This window comes from Dunckerocampus dactyliophorus, chromosome 14 (genome assembly GCF_027744805.1).
Source record: "Dunckerocampus dactyliophorus isolate RoL2022-P2 chromosome 14, RoL_Ddac_1.1, whole genome shotgun sequence".
Classification (NCBI taxonomy): domain Eukaryota; kingdom Metazoa; phylum Chordata; class Actinopteri; order Syngnathiformes; family Syngnathidae; genus Dunckerocampus; species Dunckerocampus dactyliophorus.
The window spans coordinates 9,159,584-9,176,578 of NC_072832.1; the positions used below are offsets into that span (position 1 = coordinate 9,159,584).

Genomic DNA, 16,995 nt, shown 5'->3' on the forward strand with positions numbered 1-16,995 from the left:
GCAGCAACATGTTTTATCAAGGATACAAAAACGCTACAGCACAGAACGGAACTGCGCCAGGGCGACAAGGCACGGTCACATGAGTGAAATACACGCGAGCGCCTTAAATAATTTCTTGTGTCAGACCTGTCGGTTGATCATTAAATTACAAATGAAGGTTTGAACTTTTTTGAGAGTGTTTAAACAAGAGAGAAATGTGAGGTTATGTTATGGCCTGTCTGAGAAACGTGTATAAAGTGTATGGTGAGGAGTTTAACAGTCTTAAAACATATATAATAATAGTTAAATAAATGTAGCTGGCTAATTCGCGGATTTCACTTATTGTGGGCTATTTTGGGAACCTATCCCAGTGAAAACCGGAGAACGCTGTAATAACAATAAAACACCATGTGCAATAAACCTTTATAAATACCCATTGCAATTTACCGAGAATATGAACAGAGTAATATGACCTATAGAAATGTACTGGAAAATGTGTGAACAGAACTGCTCAAACAGTGAGGCGGGAAAACAAGTTTTATGGAGTATCAAATATTCATGTGTTCACAAAGAGCTGTCCAGGTCTGAAGGCCTGCAGGGCAGCTCCTGCCAGTGTTCCTTCATCATGGTCTGACTTTGCAGACCCTGAGGAAATAAGAGCCAGCATACTGGGGCAGGGGGAGCCAAAACGCAACAGGATTCCTCAGAAGCACCACAGGAATGTATTATCATGTGTCAGACACTGTAGCGTTACACTAGTCGAAATGGATTAGCTCTACCAATCTTGTCCCGATTGGATTTCTGTTTCGGCTTCCTCTCACAGCCCCAAAATATGCACGTTAGGCTAACCAGAGACTTTAGATTGTCTATAGATGTGAATGTGAAGTTGTTTGTACTGCATGTACACTCCTGATCAAAATTTTAAGACCAGCTAAAAAAATAGAATTGACATTTTGCATGGTAGGACCTTGAGGAGAGTCTAAGTAGAGCTTCAAAATGTTAAAAGAAGAAATGGGAGTGAGACAAAAACATTTTTGAGTCAGCAATTTATTGCAAACAAGCATTAAAGTGAAATAGGCTGTGTTATCGGCTAAGTTTAAGACCGCAGCCTTTACAAAACAAAACCTTGGCAAAAATGTGGATTCAATGTCTATTTCTGTCAGGTATTCACGCTGTCATGATCTCCTGATGGCAAAGGCAAAAAAAGCTTTCGCCGAGTGCGGTCCAATCCAACGGCATCTTCAAGAGAAGGGTTTTAAAGAGATAGTCTGAATTTTTTGCATTGAAGTGATATGACATCCCCATCAACAGTGACTTACCCAACAGTGAGATGTTTTCAACAAGGCACAGCGGAAGGGGCGCCATCATGATCGCGGGTGCTTTTTCCTTCAATGGAAGAATGGAACCTCAGGTTGTGCAGGGTCGTCAAACAGCAGCTGGCTATGTGGAGATGTTGCAGGGGGCATCCCTCATGACTGAAGGTCCTCATCTGTGTGGTAATAGCGGACAGCCCGCTTTTGCGACTGCCTTCTCCTCCAATTTCAGATCTACTGACTTGTCATGCGTCAATCAGTTCCAGCTGCAATAAAACTCCGAAAACCAGTCGGTATCTGTAGAGTGTGACCACCATTTGCCTGAAACTATATATACGGCATGTGACATGTCGGATGAGTATGCAGGCCATGTAAGAACTGGGGTGTTTTCACCTCCCAGGAATTGTGTACAGCTCCTTGCAACATGGGGCCATGCATTACCATGCTGCAACATGAAGTGATGATCATGGATGAGTGGCACAACAATGGGCCTCAGGATATCGGTGCATCGGCGTTTGTCATCCATAACATACGCCTGGCCATAACATAACGCTACTGCTACCATGGGCCCACAGGTGCTTTTTATTGGTGGCATTTTCAATGCATAAGATACCATCGCCCATTGAGCATGCCTGGGATGCTCTGGATTGGCATATTTACAATATTTGAGGCAAATGCTGGTCACACCAGGTACTGACTGGTTTTCGGACCCTCCCTCGCCCCAATACAGATAAACCGCACATTTAAGAGTGGCCTTTTATTGTGGCCAACCTAAGGCACACCTGTTCAGTAATTATTCTGTTTAATCAGCATCTTCCTTATACGTCATACCTGTGATGTGGATGAATTAGGAACTCTAAATGATGAATGCTCACTAACACAGATTTAGGCAGATTTGCCAGTAATATTTGAGGGAGGTGGGCCTCCTGTGTACATGGGAAAAGTTTCAGATATTTTAAGCTCAGCTCATGAAAAACCTCAGCCAAAACAAAAGTGTTATGTTGATATTTTTGTTGAGTGTATTCGTAATTGTAAAACACGAAGAAGGGTGAGCTCTGCTTCTTCCTACGCCTTTTTGGACATATTGAATTATGTAACCGTAAACATACATCAGTGTAACCGTGTAAGCATGTTCAAAATAAGCTAAACCATTAGCATTACACACCCATATTATATTAGCATGTTGATTCATGCTGTGTACTTTATGTAAAATACTGGACAAGTAAATATTGAATGAGCAAACAGAGAATTTCCCCCCCCAGGGGGGAAACTAACATTGTTTGTGAGTTGTGCGGAAAAGTTAACACAGAGCCGTTTGAACGTGTGACTTTTACGTTCATTTACCATTTAACCAATAGCACGTGTGTCCAGGGGCTCCAAAGCTCTGGGAGGAGAGAAAGAGAGCGAGAGAGCCGAAATAGAGAAAGAGAGAGAGACTTTTTACTTTGCATTCTCTTTCTCACTTTTACCCACCACCTCCTCCTAAACTCCACCCCTACCGCGTCAGCGCTTCATCTATAGTGAAGGAAGAAGAGATAAACTTGACAAAGTGGCAGCTGTCACCAAATGGGATTTCTGGAGGGGACAGAAGCGGACTAACGGAGGCGCATTTGGAAGACGAAGAAAGGCGAAGAGGGCGCGCTGCTTGTGATTGGGAGACCTCGCTCTTTCACCCCTCATTTTTTTTTTTTGTTGGGCTGTGGATTACAAAAGTGAACACTGAAAAGTGGACCAGGAACCGCCTTTATTCGTCACACTTGACGGATTGTGACAGAACAATGAACGTGTCACAGCCAGATAGCAGGAAAACCATGCGTGACTTGGCTGTGGAGATTGGCATCCGAGTTCTGCTCTTTGGAGTTTTTGCGTAAGTCATAAAAAAAAATCAAAATTTTGGCCGTTTTTCTTTCTTTATTGGCATGATGGTGATGACATTGAATTTATATCATGTATTATCATACTTTACGTGCCGTTTGATAGAATCCCACGTGCTGTATTGATAACATTTTTCCACCAGAGGGCGCGCTCCGTCATTTCAGCACTATGAACAGAAATCAAGAGAATCCAACATGCAAACAGGTTGCAAAAAAAAAAAAATCCGCTATTCATTCATTCATTTTCTATAACACTTGTCGTCACGAGGATCACGGGTGAGCTGGAGCCTATACCAGAGCTGAACTTGTAGCCAGCCAATCACAGGTCACATACAGACAACCACTCACACTCACATTCTGCGGTCAATTTAGAGTCGCCAGCTAACCTAACATGCATGGTTTTTGGGATGTGGGAGGAAGCCGGGAAAAAAACCCCACGCACGCACGGGGAGAACATGCAAATTCCACACAGAGATGCTCCAACAGAGATTTGAACCCTTTATCTCCTGACAGTGAGGCCGATATGCTACCCACTGAGCAACCTGTATAGCTTTTTACATAATATGAATATAATGTAATCCCTTTTGTACCAAAGTCAATAATACTATTATATAAACTAGTAGAACAGACAGACTATAACATAGCTTAGTACTTTTTGAGAATGCTGACCTCGGGCAAGCTGAATTATTAATTGAATGACCCGGAGGTAGGGAGACTGGTTTGCATTACGACCGTGTCGTTTATGGATTTTCTTCTTGAATGAATAGCAAGCCTTCAGAGCCTGTTAGCTGAGTCACCTCCTGCCCTGTCTCATAAAAAGTCTCAAATCTGCTCCTTTGATTTTGAGTTTGTTGCTGCATTGCCTAAATAGATTGTGTATATTATCATTAAAACATGTCCTTGGGCTAGGTGATGCATCTGCATAGGATGATACAGCTAAATAGAGCCTCCTGCGGTGCACTCATAGGATCTGAGTAATGGAACGTCAAAGGGGATTCATTCTGCTATTACGCCCAAGTGCCGTGATGGGTCTTTTTACATGTGCACTCTGCATGATTCACATTGGTGACTGATTTGCTGTTGTGTATCATGGCTTGAAGCCATATGAAAACAGCATTATTATTATCATCGTCATCATCAAGAGCAGACACCTGAACGGTGCCTCAAGGGTGCAGATATGAAGTACTTGATTGCTGTAATGAATTGAGTTTTGCTCCCCATTTTCGTTTCTCAGCACAGTGCCAGGAAAGTGTATGGAAAGGAGTCCTGCGAGATAACTTGATCTTCTGGGTTAACAGCAATCCATGCTGTGGACAAATTTAATTAGAAAGCAGAAATTCGGAATTTCCATGGGGACGACTGCACTGAGCAACAATTTCAAGGATTTTGTGCAACATTTTCTTAAAGGGATAGTTTGGATTTTTTGATATGAAGTCGTATGACGTCCCCATCAGCAGTGTAGTCCAGCAACAGCAACTCACCCCTCACTTGGTCTCCTAAATCCTGATCGGATTTCGGTGACGAAGAACGCAGTTCCAGGTAGTCGCTGGGGTTTCGCAAGTACGGAGTTCGGCTTCTCCAAACAATATGCGTTCAAAATAGTAATACATTTGCATCACAAAAATGCCCACTCGGAAAAAAATCAGACCTCACAAATCGCTCGGCGTTATATTCGTCTCCCGCCGTATTCCTGCTCACTGTCGCCTCTCCAGAAGACGCTCGCATCTACTTCCGTGACGGAGCATCGCGGCCATCTTGTTCACGTGTGTGTTCCACAGCGGAAGAAAGAGATTGATTGATAAACAGAATACTTTCCGAGATGCATTACTTACAGACTATGTGTCTGTAAGTAATGTGCAATATAATTATACTATATGATACATGTATGCATTGAGAAATGTTGTGTTTTAGACAGCAGTGTTGTTTAATTAGGAAACTAATTATGTCTAGCTTGGAAACTGTAGCTGCTGTGTCAGCGACTGACTAAATACACATGTATGATTTTCAGTCTGTCTTTTGTGAATACAAAACTGAAGTTTGGGGTTTCAAAATAGTCTTTCTATACACTGGAACGTAATGTCACGTAATAAAAGTGGCTTCTTTGAGAGCATGCTGACATTTATTAAACAGGTAATTTGTTATTGTGTTTATTGCATTGCATCCTCCCTTCTGGCTTCATCTTCTTCTCTTGTGGATTTAATGTTGTTAGGAGCGGCGCCATGACACAAAAAAATAAATCAAATACGACTTACAGTGCAGTGCGACATACAGTAAATGTTTTTTCCTCCTCATGATGCATTTTTTGACTGATACGACTTATAGTCCGGAAAATTTGGTATATTTGTGAAGTGTCCGGTGAACGTCATTGTACAGTAGAACCTCCTGGCCTCACTCAGCCGGAACACAGAAGATGGGTCGTGAGATGGCTTTCCCAGCATGACATTGATCCAAAACAAACAGCCGAGGCAATAAAGAAGTGAGTCTACTGTAGATTGAAGAGGAAGTATATTAAGATCCCGCAGTGGCGTAGCCAGTTCGCTAGCCTTAATAGAAAATCTGTGGAGGGAGCTGAAACTTTGAGTTGCCAAACGACAGCCTCGAAACCTTCAGTAATTTAACAGCAACATGTTCTGTAAAGAACAGTGGCCCAAAATCCCATCTCAGATGTTTGCAACCCGGGTGATCAACTAGAAAAAGCATCTGATGCCTGTGCTTGCCGACAAGGGTTTCTCCAGCAAGTAGCCACGTTGTGTGTAGGGATCTAAATAAACTGCCAAATTTGCACTGCTAATGCATATGTAGGGGGGGGGAAATTACAAAATCAATAAGGGTTCAAATCATTATTTCCTCGACTGTACAGTACATGTTGTGTGAGGGAGAAGATGCAGTATTTTAATGCAGTTACAGCGATCCCTCATTTTTAATTAATTGCTTCCAGACCCAAATGTGATTTTCCAAAGTAGGATTCCTTATTAAATTGAATATTGTTGTAGTTAAAGCAAAGAAAACCTGTTGACGACCTTCTAAATATGTTTTTTTTTAACATTATTAGAGCCTTCTAGACCTGAAATAACACCCCTATAGTTACCATTCCACTCATATTACCCAATATAGTAGACATAATAACAGAAAATAGGCCATTTAAGGCATAAGTAAGAGTCATGTTTGTACTGTATGTGTTGCTATTAATGTGTTCCCTAGGGGAATTGAGTGGCGGGATAGAGAGGAAGTGAGGTTGAGAGTTGAGTTCCAGGTTGACATTTTGTTTCGGCGATCAAGTCTGTTGCTTCTGTGTGTCACCGACATTACAGTCACATAACTGACACCCAGTGACCAGCGTAGAATACTACACATTATCACGTCTTTGACTGTGTCTTCTGAATGCCTTATATTTGTATGTTAATTCATTTAGCCATTTTTATCCATGAAAATGCTTATTTGTGGCAAAAAATATGTACAATTGGCTTAAATATGCATGTTTTTCTTTTGTGATAACAGGCCATATTCAATCACAAAACAGCATGAATTATGAATTAATATAGTTTAGAAAAACCGTGATAGAGTGAAGCAATGAAATTGGAGTGGCGAGAGGTGACTATATTATCTGACTTTTCCCAGCGGGTCAGAGAACAGATTTCCATGTTCTTCTTGCTCCAAAGTAAATGGTGGCTAACTGGGGTCAGTTTTTTTATCTGAAACTGCAGCTGAAACACAGTCTCTGCTTTAGATTGTTGTTGTTTATCTCAGCTGGGATAGGCTACAGCATACCCCCACGACCCTAACGAGGAGAAGCAGCATAGAAAATGGATGGATGGAATTTCCTAGTCTGTTTCTTAACCAGAATTTGCTTTCATGCGTTTCATAGAATCAATGCAGCTCTTCATTGCAAGTGTCTCAGTGGTGACGTGTCATCATTTGTCAGGTATTTCTATGTACATGTCTGTTCCAACCACAGACTGAAGACTTGCAGACTTATTAATTGGTCGCTCTTGCTGTGCTGCTCAATATTAGTGTGATGAAAACAGTAATTATCCTCGTCTACATACGCATGTTATTTCATAACTGCACATAAGCGCAGGAGGATACTTTTCGTCTCTTCCATGCTCCCCTGAACAGTCCACAGAGGTGTTATTTGTTGGACATGTCCAGTAAACGGGATCATTCCTGCAATTATTCGCAATTACTAGGGGTGTAACAATACGTGTATCTGTGTCGAACTGTTCAATACACATGCATATCGAACAATACGCAGTTTCATATTTATTTGATCAACTTCTGACGGCTCACACATTCATACCATGCTGAAAATGTTGAAAAATGAGAAAAATGTTGGCAATTTCAATACAATTCTAATTAAAAAAGGCAGGGTATGTCATGTTTCGCAGGACAGGAGCGAGTGCTTCCTGCCCTGCTCCCTTATTTTGGCGAGGTGTACTTCCGGTGTGGTGGAAGATACAGCCGCTTCACGCCTGGTGGCCGCACAGCTGCAGACAATTTGTATTAGCGGCGGTTAAAAGGCCAGCGCCATCGTATGTGCGGCGCTGGTTGTCTGTGTTTCCCATGCTCCTCGCCTCCTAGTCAATGCTGTTACTCGGAGTTCACTTACCTCGATTCTACCTTTTATATGATTTTCCACAGAGCCTTTTCTCTGTCGCTTTTTGTTACTCCTTTCATTAAAGAATCTTTATTTTAGCAAGCCATCGTCTCGTCTCGTCTCTGCATACTGGTGGTCAAACACTCGAGAGTCGCTACCGCTCCGTGACAGGGTAATTTACTTTTTGTAGTAAAAAACATCGAACAGTAACACCAACACATCAAACCGAACCGTGAATTTTGTGTATCGTCGCAGCCCTAATAATTACACATTGAATCTACCATTAAATCGCGTTTTACCCATAAATACTTGATTTGTCAGTTACAAGGTCGTTTACTGCTTTCAACCCTGCAGGATTCAGGAGCATTTGCACCCTGAGAGCAATTATTTTCACACATTATTCACATTCACGTTTTGTCAGAAAGGATTTTCCATGATGGGAATATTACATTTTATTTGCTTTTAATACCTGTTGGCCTCAGGTGGTGCACTGACCATAGTGACAGGCACTGTGTGTGATGCGCAGTTGAACCTGTGCTATCGAGCCGCTAATGCAATGCAGTCATCACAGCTTGCTAAGCACCCTAGATGTCAAACATTTGTTTAGAGTACTGTAGAGCATAAAAGAGTTCGTCTGTATTTTCAGATATTGACTGAGCTCAGTTTAGAGCTCAATCAATATCTGAAAATACAGACGCTTTGGATTTATTATTGGAGAATGTTGGCATTGCATTCCTTGTCATTTGCCAACTTTTCATATCGTCCTTGCATGCTGTTGTAGCTCCATCGATCAACACAAGCCGTGTTTAAGTTTCTATTTATTACCGCTTCAGCTCATGACTGAGCATGCAATAAAATAATGCACAGTTGCAGGTGCGGTATCTAATGTATATGAACACTTTGAGAACAGAATAAAGGAGATAAAATGGAAAATGTTGTAGAGACGGAGATTGATTTCAGATTTTTGTAGATTAAAACCTGAGGAATGACAGCAGCAAATACAAGGAGGCACCAAACTCTTCAGAGAGTTGATATCAGTGCAATCTAAAAGCTACTTCATAGAGCAGTTATCTGGGGATGGGAGCTGTTTTTTTCTGTTTTGTGTTTTTTTGAGGACCAATGGCCTCATTAAAATAGAATTGATCTCTCCTTTTTCCAAAGCTAATGCTTAGCAAAATAGAATGTTTCCAATTTCTCATGTCGACATGATCTGAGCCTTTTAAGGGTTAGGAATGTATACATTTGTTGTTTTACATTATTGGGGATTGGTGACTTTATAGACAAGTGACAAAGCAAAATGTTGACATGCAAACAGTGAAGACCAAGAGACAATCTCTTTGTGTGGCTTCATTTATTCTGCTGCTTTCAGGAATACACAGACCTCTCACGGGAGAAAGTTTATTGTATTTTCCTTACACTGCCTCCATAATTATTTTAGTGCTGTTATTCTGACAGCTGGCATCTGAGACCCGAGATTGCAGGTCATCCACTCTGAAGCTCCCATTAGTTTACAAGGGATTTTAAAAAATGAGGTTGCTGCACACATTAACTTATAAGAGAACGCAATCTCTGCAAGGATGTGACCCGCCCGCTGGGTTCACATATTGATCTTGGTGTGAAACAGCTCAGTGAAAACACCTAAGTTGGTTTTATGGTAATGTTAAATCAGCCACCCTAATTAGTTCAGTGTGAGAATTATTAAGAGACAAGTGTAGCGCTTAATGCAGTTCCATGACTGAGAATTACAGTTTCTTGTCCTTGTTGCAACAGAAATGGTGCATATACAGTCATCATCATCAAGGATAAAGTTCGAATTGTAACATCTACCAGATGTTGTAAGGATGACGATGAGGTGCTCGATCAACAGTCTCTTTATTACCAAAACAAAACAGGCTAATTTCAACCGAACGGTGTCAAAACAACGTCAGTAAACAGCATGCCATCGCAGCAGCTGAGCAGTGTGCCGAGGACATGTTTTCAATACATAGTTTCTGGATTCTGTTCCCCATCATGGCGGCCAAACCCGCGCAGGGCATAGTACGGAAGTGGATGCCGATCGGCACTCCTGTTTTAACTCCAGAGTCCTTGGTTTACATGCCCACTCATGCTGCTACAGAGAGCTTCCATTATTAACAGATTTATGTGCTGGATCATGCTTCGGAATTTCAGTCAAAGTCAACATAGCGGGAAAACTTCACCCGAGCTGACCAAAGTAATGATGGAAAACTTACCTACCGCTTGCAGTTCATGCAAGACGCGGTTTTACTGACAGCTCCTCCACACGGAAAGTTGTGTGCTGCAGTGAAATGTGTCCAAGTGGAAACGGCAGTTAGGCTGAACTAATGTTCTGCACCACAGAGCCATGCTGGGCAAAATTGTCCCCCCAGCCGTGGAGGTGGCCAGAGTGTGACCAAGACTGAAATTGAAACAAAAACCAGGAAAATGAAACAAAATGGAGAGCTGTGAAGCATACAAGCATATTCAAGAGTCAAATTGCATTTTGAGTATGATAAATTTGTACATGTTGGCAGCTTGACTACGTTTACATGCAGTCAATATTCAGGTTAAGGTCAATATTCCAGCTTCTGAAACATTTGGATTAACCTGTTTACATGCTTGACGTGAACCCCCCCCCGCTTCTTCCTGTATGCAAAAACAACAACAACGCCGGCACGCCGGATAATGAACGCCTGTGTTTGCATTTTGGTGCTGGTCCTGACCCACCACCAGTCCTTCACACTATTCTGTCTCACTTTCTTCATTAATGGAAGGCGAGAACGTGAAGAAATAGGAAATGGAGCCGGAGCTGTGCCATCCGTATCCACGCTATATCCCCTTTTGAAGATGCGTTCGTACAAACCTTTTTGCTCACCTTCTGATAGATTTTGCTATTGCGGTACTTTCTACCTTCAATAAAAGACAGAATGTTCCTGTCTTTCACCACACTAACGAGGTGGCTCCTTCTCCTTGTTCCTTTCGTTCGGGATATCCCGATAGGCGTACACATGACCCACTTTTCGGGTTAGAAAAGCAGTAACCCATGGGTAATATTCATGTTTTTAAAAAACGGAATATGAGCATATTCCGGTTTTCCAAAAGGGTTATTGATGTTTACATGGCCGTGCCCAACCGGGCTATTGCTAAAATTCCGGTTATGATTGTGCTATTTGACTGCATGTAAACATACTCATTGAAAGTACTCTTTGCCTCTCACGCCCCCCTCCCCGACAGTTCACTGCGTCCCTCCCAGGGGGGCCCGCCCCACTATTTGAGAAGCACTGCACTAGCCCAAGGAAGTCAGACAGGCACACACTAAGGAAGCAGCATGAAGAAGATTACGAGGTAAAGCTTATTCATACACGTCAATTTCATAAGTGAATCCCTGCTCTGCATTACATATAAATGATATGTTACGAAGAATGAGAAACATTGCCGTCTGCCACGACACTCCCCACAGCCTTTAATGCAGTGTCCTCATGTGCAAAGCAATGTAAATCCGAAAGAGTGGATGGATTAAAGGATGAATAGACAGGTCCCAGGATCCAGCATGTGTGTGAAGAAAACTAATGGAGTAGAAAAATTGGATTGGATTGTTTTCATTTTACGGCGGGGCCGAGGGAATAGAGGAAAGCAGCTGATGCTAAGACAAGGATTTTCTGACAGCCAGTCTGTCACCACTCTCATCTGCTTTGACATTTCACTGTCTCCACTCTGATGAAATCATTTGATCAGCTTGTTATGTTTTGCTGTCGTCAGTCCAACCTCATCTGCTTTTGTCTTCCCTACGGGTATCAGATCCAGTCATCGCTTTATGACAAACAAAAAAACTCTCAAAATAATTAAGAAATATATTGAAAATTGTGTATAAAATATTAATATGGAGTATTGCAACAGGCTTAGGAAATTATAGTGATGCCCACACAATAATCCACATCCTTAAAGACATACATACCCTCTCTGAGGGTCCTTGTCAAGGCATATTTTTTGGTAAAGGTCTTATATTGGGTCTCATTATATTTTATGGGTGGCAGGAACATGTCTTTTATGTGAATATTCAATAATAATCTTTCATATTTATAGAGCTCTCCCTGCTGTTCCTAGTCTAAATTATTCATTCACCATCTTTATGAGAGGCATTCCATTAACGATCAAATCGTTTATACCCTGACGCTAAGTTATGTGTTCTACAAATGACACTATTATATTATATGATATATTCTGTCAAATTGCCTTAAACATTCTGCAAACTTGTTAAGTATGGATAACTTCATGAATCAACATAATAAATTATGAAGCAACACTTTCATTTTGATCCCATACAGCAGATCCCCGATATTCACAGGGCTCGATTTCCAGGGCAGATGGCGAAAAACCGTGCGTAATTGTTCACGCACTGAATTGCACAGTTTAAAAACTAGTCAGAGATGACGCAAATATTGTTTGGTTTTCTAAATATATTAGTGAATAAATCGTCGCTGTTTCATGGTTGAATACGGCCTACTATTCGTCAAAAATATGCATATTTTAGCAAATGTTGAATATTTTTTGCCTAAATTAAGCATTTTCAAGCATAAAAATAGTTAAATGAACTAAAATACAAATAAAAGGCATGCAGAAGACACGCTCAGATGTGATAATATGTAGTATTCTACACTGGTCACTAGGTGTCACTTATGTGACTGCCGTGTCGATGAGACACAGAAGCAACAGACTTGATCGCCAGAACAACATGCTTTAATATGCCCCACAGTCTCTGTTTATCTGTTTATTGTGTCTACTATTTTGGGTAATACGATTGTAAAGGTGACTAGAGGGGTGTTATGTCATGTCTAGAGGGATATAATACTGTTAAAACTGTATTTAGAAGGTCATAAACAAATTTTCTTTGCTACAAAAATATTCAATTTGTAAAGAAAGGATTCGGTTTCATGGAAAATCACTTATCACAGTCAGGTCCGGAACCAAATAACTTCGATAAACGAGGGATTAATAATAATAATAAAAATAATAATGGATTCGATTTGCCCTGTGATTGGCTGGTGACCAGTCCAGGGTGCACCCTGCCTCTCACCCAAAGTCAGCTGGGATAGGCTCCAGCATGCCCCCGCGAGCCTAATGAGGTGGAAGCGGTATAGAAAATGGATGGATGGATGGATTCGATTTGCCTTGTGATTGGCTGGTGACCAGTCCAGGGTGCAACCTGCCTCTCACCCAAAGTCAGCTGGGGTAGGCTTCAGCATACCCCTGCGACCCCAGTGAGGACAAGCGGCATAGAAAATAGATGGATGGATGAATGGATTAGATTTCATATAGCGCTTTTCAAGGTACCCAAAGTGCTTCAGAGTGAAGTGAAGTGATTATTCATTCACTCCTCAGTCACACTCCTGGGGGAGACTGACCATGGCTGCCAGTTTGCGCCTACGGCCTCTCCGACCACCAACAAGAAGTCATTCACATTCATACACCAGTGGGGGCAGCGCTGGAGGCAAGGTGGGTGAAGTGTCACAACAAGACTGGGTGAAGGGAGCGAGGATCAAACCACCAACCTTCTGGCTCTCCCTCGAGAGCCACTGCCGCCATTACTGTAATGAGAGCCAAAACAAGCAAATGATCTGTTAAAAAGCCTTTAGAATAATGTTGCAGTGACAGCAAATTAATTCATTCATGCTTATTATTAAACACAAGCTGTTTCTTATGATCTCTGATCGCAGCCACTTTCGATTTTTTTCAACCACATTTCTTCTGGGAAGGTGAAGGTCCCGTCCGTCTGTCCGTCCATCCATCATAATCAATTTCTTGACCAATTTAAAATTTTAGCGACTTTTAGCCACGTAATATTTTTACTTTCGTCAATCTTCTAAAAGGGATAATTCGGATTTTTTGACATGAAGTTGTATGACATATATATATATATATGTTATATATGACATATACTCAACACTGACTTACCCCCCCCATTTGGTCCTGTGAGTCCAGTTTCTTGGGTTTTCGTGGCAAGGAACGCAGTTCTGCTTGCTGGGTCATTTAAGTAAAGAGTTTGGCCTCTCGTGCGTTCAAGAGCGTCATGCATTTGCATCACAAAAATGCCTCCTCAAAAAAATCAGAGCTCACAAATCACTCGCATCGCATCTTCATCCGCGATCGGAGCGCCACGCCCATCTTGCGGGACTCGTACAACTTCATGTCAAAAAATCTGAAGTATCCCTTTAATTGGTGGCTTTCTGCAGGTGAATATTTTGAGCTGTCTGAAACACATTTTTATTTTTACATTTGTCCTGTTATTATAGTCAATGAATGGAAGGCTCTCGCGTATGTATAGCCTATACATATACAGTACTATATCGATTATACCTTTTAGGGCCGCAAGTGCTGAATTTCACATCTTGGGACCATAACTTTTGGCCCTATTTGAGTGACATTCATTGAAATTGTGTGTAAACTGCATGTGGTTCTCTTTTTAAAATCATACTTTTTTTTTACTAAGTGATGCCAGCCATGGACTGAATGTGAAAACACCAAACAAACCAGATACAGATGCAGGTGGACATCTTGTCCTCGGATGCCCCACTGTACTTCCTGTTCTCTTCTTTTGTCACATCGAGTAGATACATTATCAAGATCTTGGAGGTGACATTTCCTGTCAGGGCATAAGTCATCCTTATGTCAAAATCAGAAACAGCGTTCTTATTCTCCTTTTCTCCCTTGCCCTCTCTCTTTTTCTTATTAGATCCCTGTCGTTCCAGCCTTATCCGCCACTGCGCACTATGTTCTTATCTGTACAAATTGAGATGTGGGGTTGATGAAAGAGGCAGACTCCAATTGCATTGTCTGCTGTCTCCCACCCACCTCTCTATATATAGAACAGGGAAGTCCATCTGTCCCTGGAAAAGCTTTCATTACACCTGAACCCCCGTATGCTTTTGACAGATTGGCATGGTGGAAGTGCGGTTAGCAGAGCTGCTTCACAACCAGTGGTCTCTGGTTTCAAATTCAGCTCTCTGTGCGGGGTTTGTTCTCCCACTGTTTGCGACATCCCAAAAACATGTAAGGCTAATAATTAGAGCCTGGGTTGGATTTTGACCCAAACAGTGTAAAAATCTTTGGACGATAGCAGCGCTGTGCTGACATCACGTGACGGACGGAGAGAAGAAAGCCCGATTTTTGAGTAAAGACACTGCAAGTTTTGCTCGGTTATAACTTGCTAGACTCAGGAAAAAGAAAAATGCAGACACTGGACCCAATATTTGTGAAAATCTGTGAACAATTTAACATGCAATGTAACTGTTCCACATGGAGTATGCGGGTATGCCAATTAACACTTGCACACTGACATACTTGCAAAACAATACTGTTTTATACTAATATAGTATTTGTGTTCATTTTGGGGTTTTTTGTACACAGTCAAAATTTTACTGAGAACAGGCTTGGGCAGCTACTCTGTTAGCCGTCAATAAGTCATGCTGTAATTCCTGGTGTATAAGCCGCTACCTTTTTCTCATGCTTTGAGCCCTACGGCTTATACAGTAATGCAGTTAATTTATGGTCACGTTTTAGTCTCGCAACATCTCGTATGCTTCAGAACAGTCATTTTGTGCTTCATGCACACACCCTCATCATGGAAAACATAAAAAAATGCATTTAATGCAGATTTCAAGTTAAAGGCGAACAATCTAGAGACTTTTGCTAAAGTCTGCCAGTGGATCTTGATAACGTAGAGCGGTATAAAAAAAAATCGACTATCACCAACGGGGTTTCAAAAGGCTGGACTACTGCGTGATAAAGAGGACTGCACAAGCTCATGGGCTAATTTGCCCAGGGATGAAAGTGACACTGAGCGCGACAATGAAAGAGAGAGACTGACAAAGTGTGTGATGAAGGAATTGTGAGGCTGTTCAATGCAGACACTGAAGAAGATGCAGGAGGAAGATAACAGCGATGAATGACTTTTCTGATGGGCTACTTTTCAACTAGCCATCTTACACGCACATTTGGGAAGAAGCATTTATTTAATTAAAAGTAAAAAAATCTTTCTGTGTGCTAAATATCCCATGTTACAACGTGGACACCTGCGGCTTATAGACCGGTGTGGCCGATATAGGTACAAATCTTTTTTTACTCAATGTAAAATGTGTGTGCTCAATAGTCCAGAAATTACAGTAGATACAAAAAGTCATCTTGCAAGTTGGCAGCCCTGATAGATGTGCTAAGCAACCTTGGCTTTTGTGATGTAATTTGTGCTATATACAGCACAATTTACACACTTATCGTGAAGCGCTGCAAAGATCAGCAAAACAGTGTGTTCTCCAATGGGTAGAACAGATGGTCACACAGGAAGAGACAGCAGCGGTTACACAACACAAATAATGAACATTGCGGATCATTTATGGCTATATTTGAAAATAACAATCTAAACATTTGCATATATATACTGTATATACGCAATATATACACAGTATATGCAGTATATGAACCAAAATGCTTCAGTACTAATCTGATCTAGCATACTACAAACAAAGAGATTAAAGATAATTCTGAACCCAACCATGATTATCTCTGTGAAAGTGAATCCTGAGGTTTTACTCTCCGTGCTTGTGCATTTGTGCGGTGAGTATGCGCGTGTGTGTGTGCGTGTGTTTTCGTGTGCGTGTCAGACAGCGACAAGAGGGAAGTGCCTCGCCTCTGACACTGCTAATGGCGAGTTCTAACACGTGGTGGACATTGCGGAGGGATATATGAGATAAAGTCTTTGTTGATGAGAAAAGAGGACACATCAGGAATTTCTCTCATGCTGCTGTCAGCGCTGACATTTGCCAGGATGAACAATGAGCATGACAACATTGATAAATGTCGCCCTGGTGTGTCAGTCCTATATCTATGTCACATCACAGTGACAAATCCACTGTGTCAAAAATTCCTTTACTTTTAAAATTCATATTCGATCTATGTGAGACTTTTTAATTCAGTAACTCAAAACTCCAGTCAGCAGTTGTGGTAAAGGTCGCAAGGGTACCACCCAACAGTACAGGGCAGTGCAAAACTTAAACCTACTATAAAATTTGATGAGCACGAGTATTTCTTATGGTCTTGACTGCTTGATTGATCGTCTTATCTGGTCTGACCATGTTATTGGTCTATTGTATAAAAACCCTTTTATTTTTTTACTGAAAAATTACTTTAAAGTGCTGGGTGGCTGATAACCAGAGGCACACAATTAACACTGCAGTTAAACATTGTA

At 41.5% G+C, this 16,995-nt stretch overlaps 1 protein-coding gene across 1 annotated transcript in view; it reads left to right on the forward strand.

Annotated features, from left to right (window-relative positions):
• The first annotated feature begins 2,720 nt into the window (after positions 1–2,720).
• Positions 2,721–16,995, forward strand: part of plpp4 (phospholipid phosphatase 4) — a 70,402-nt gene continuing 56,127 nt past the window's right edge. The window contains exon 1 of the mRNA XM_054798470.1: positions 2,721–3,159. Coding sequence (XP_054654445.1) covers positions 3,071–3,159 — 89 coding nt within the window. The 5' untranslated portion in view covers positions 2,721–3,070. The remainder of the gene's footprint in view (positions 3,160–16,995) is intronic.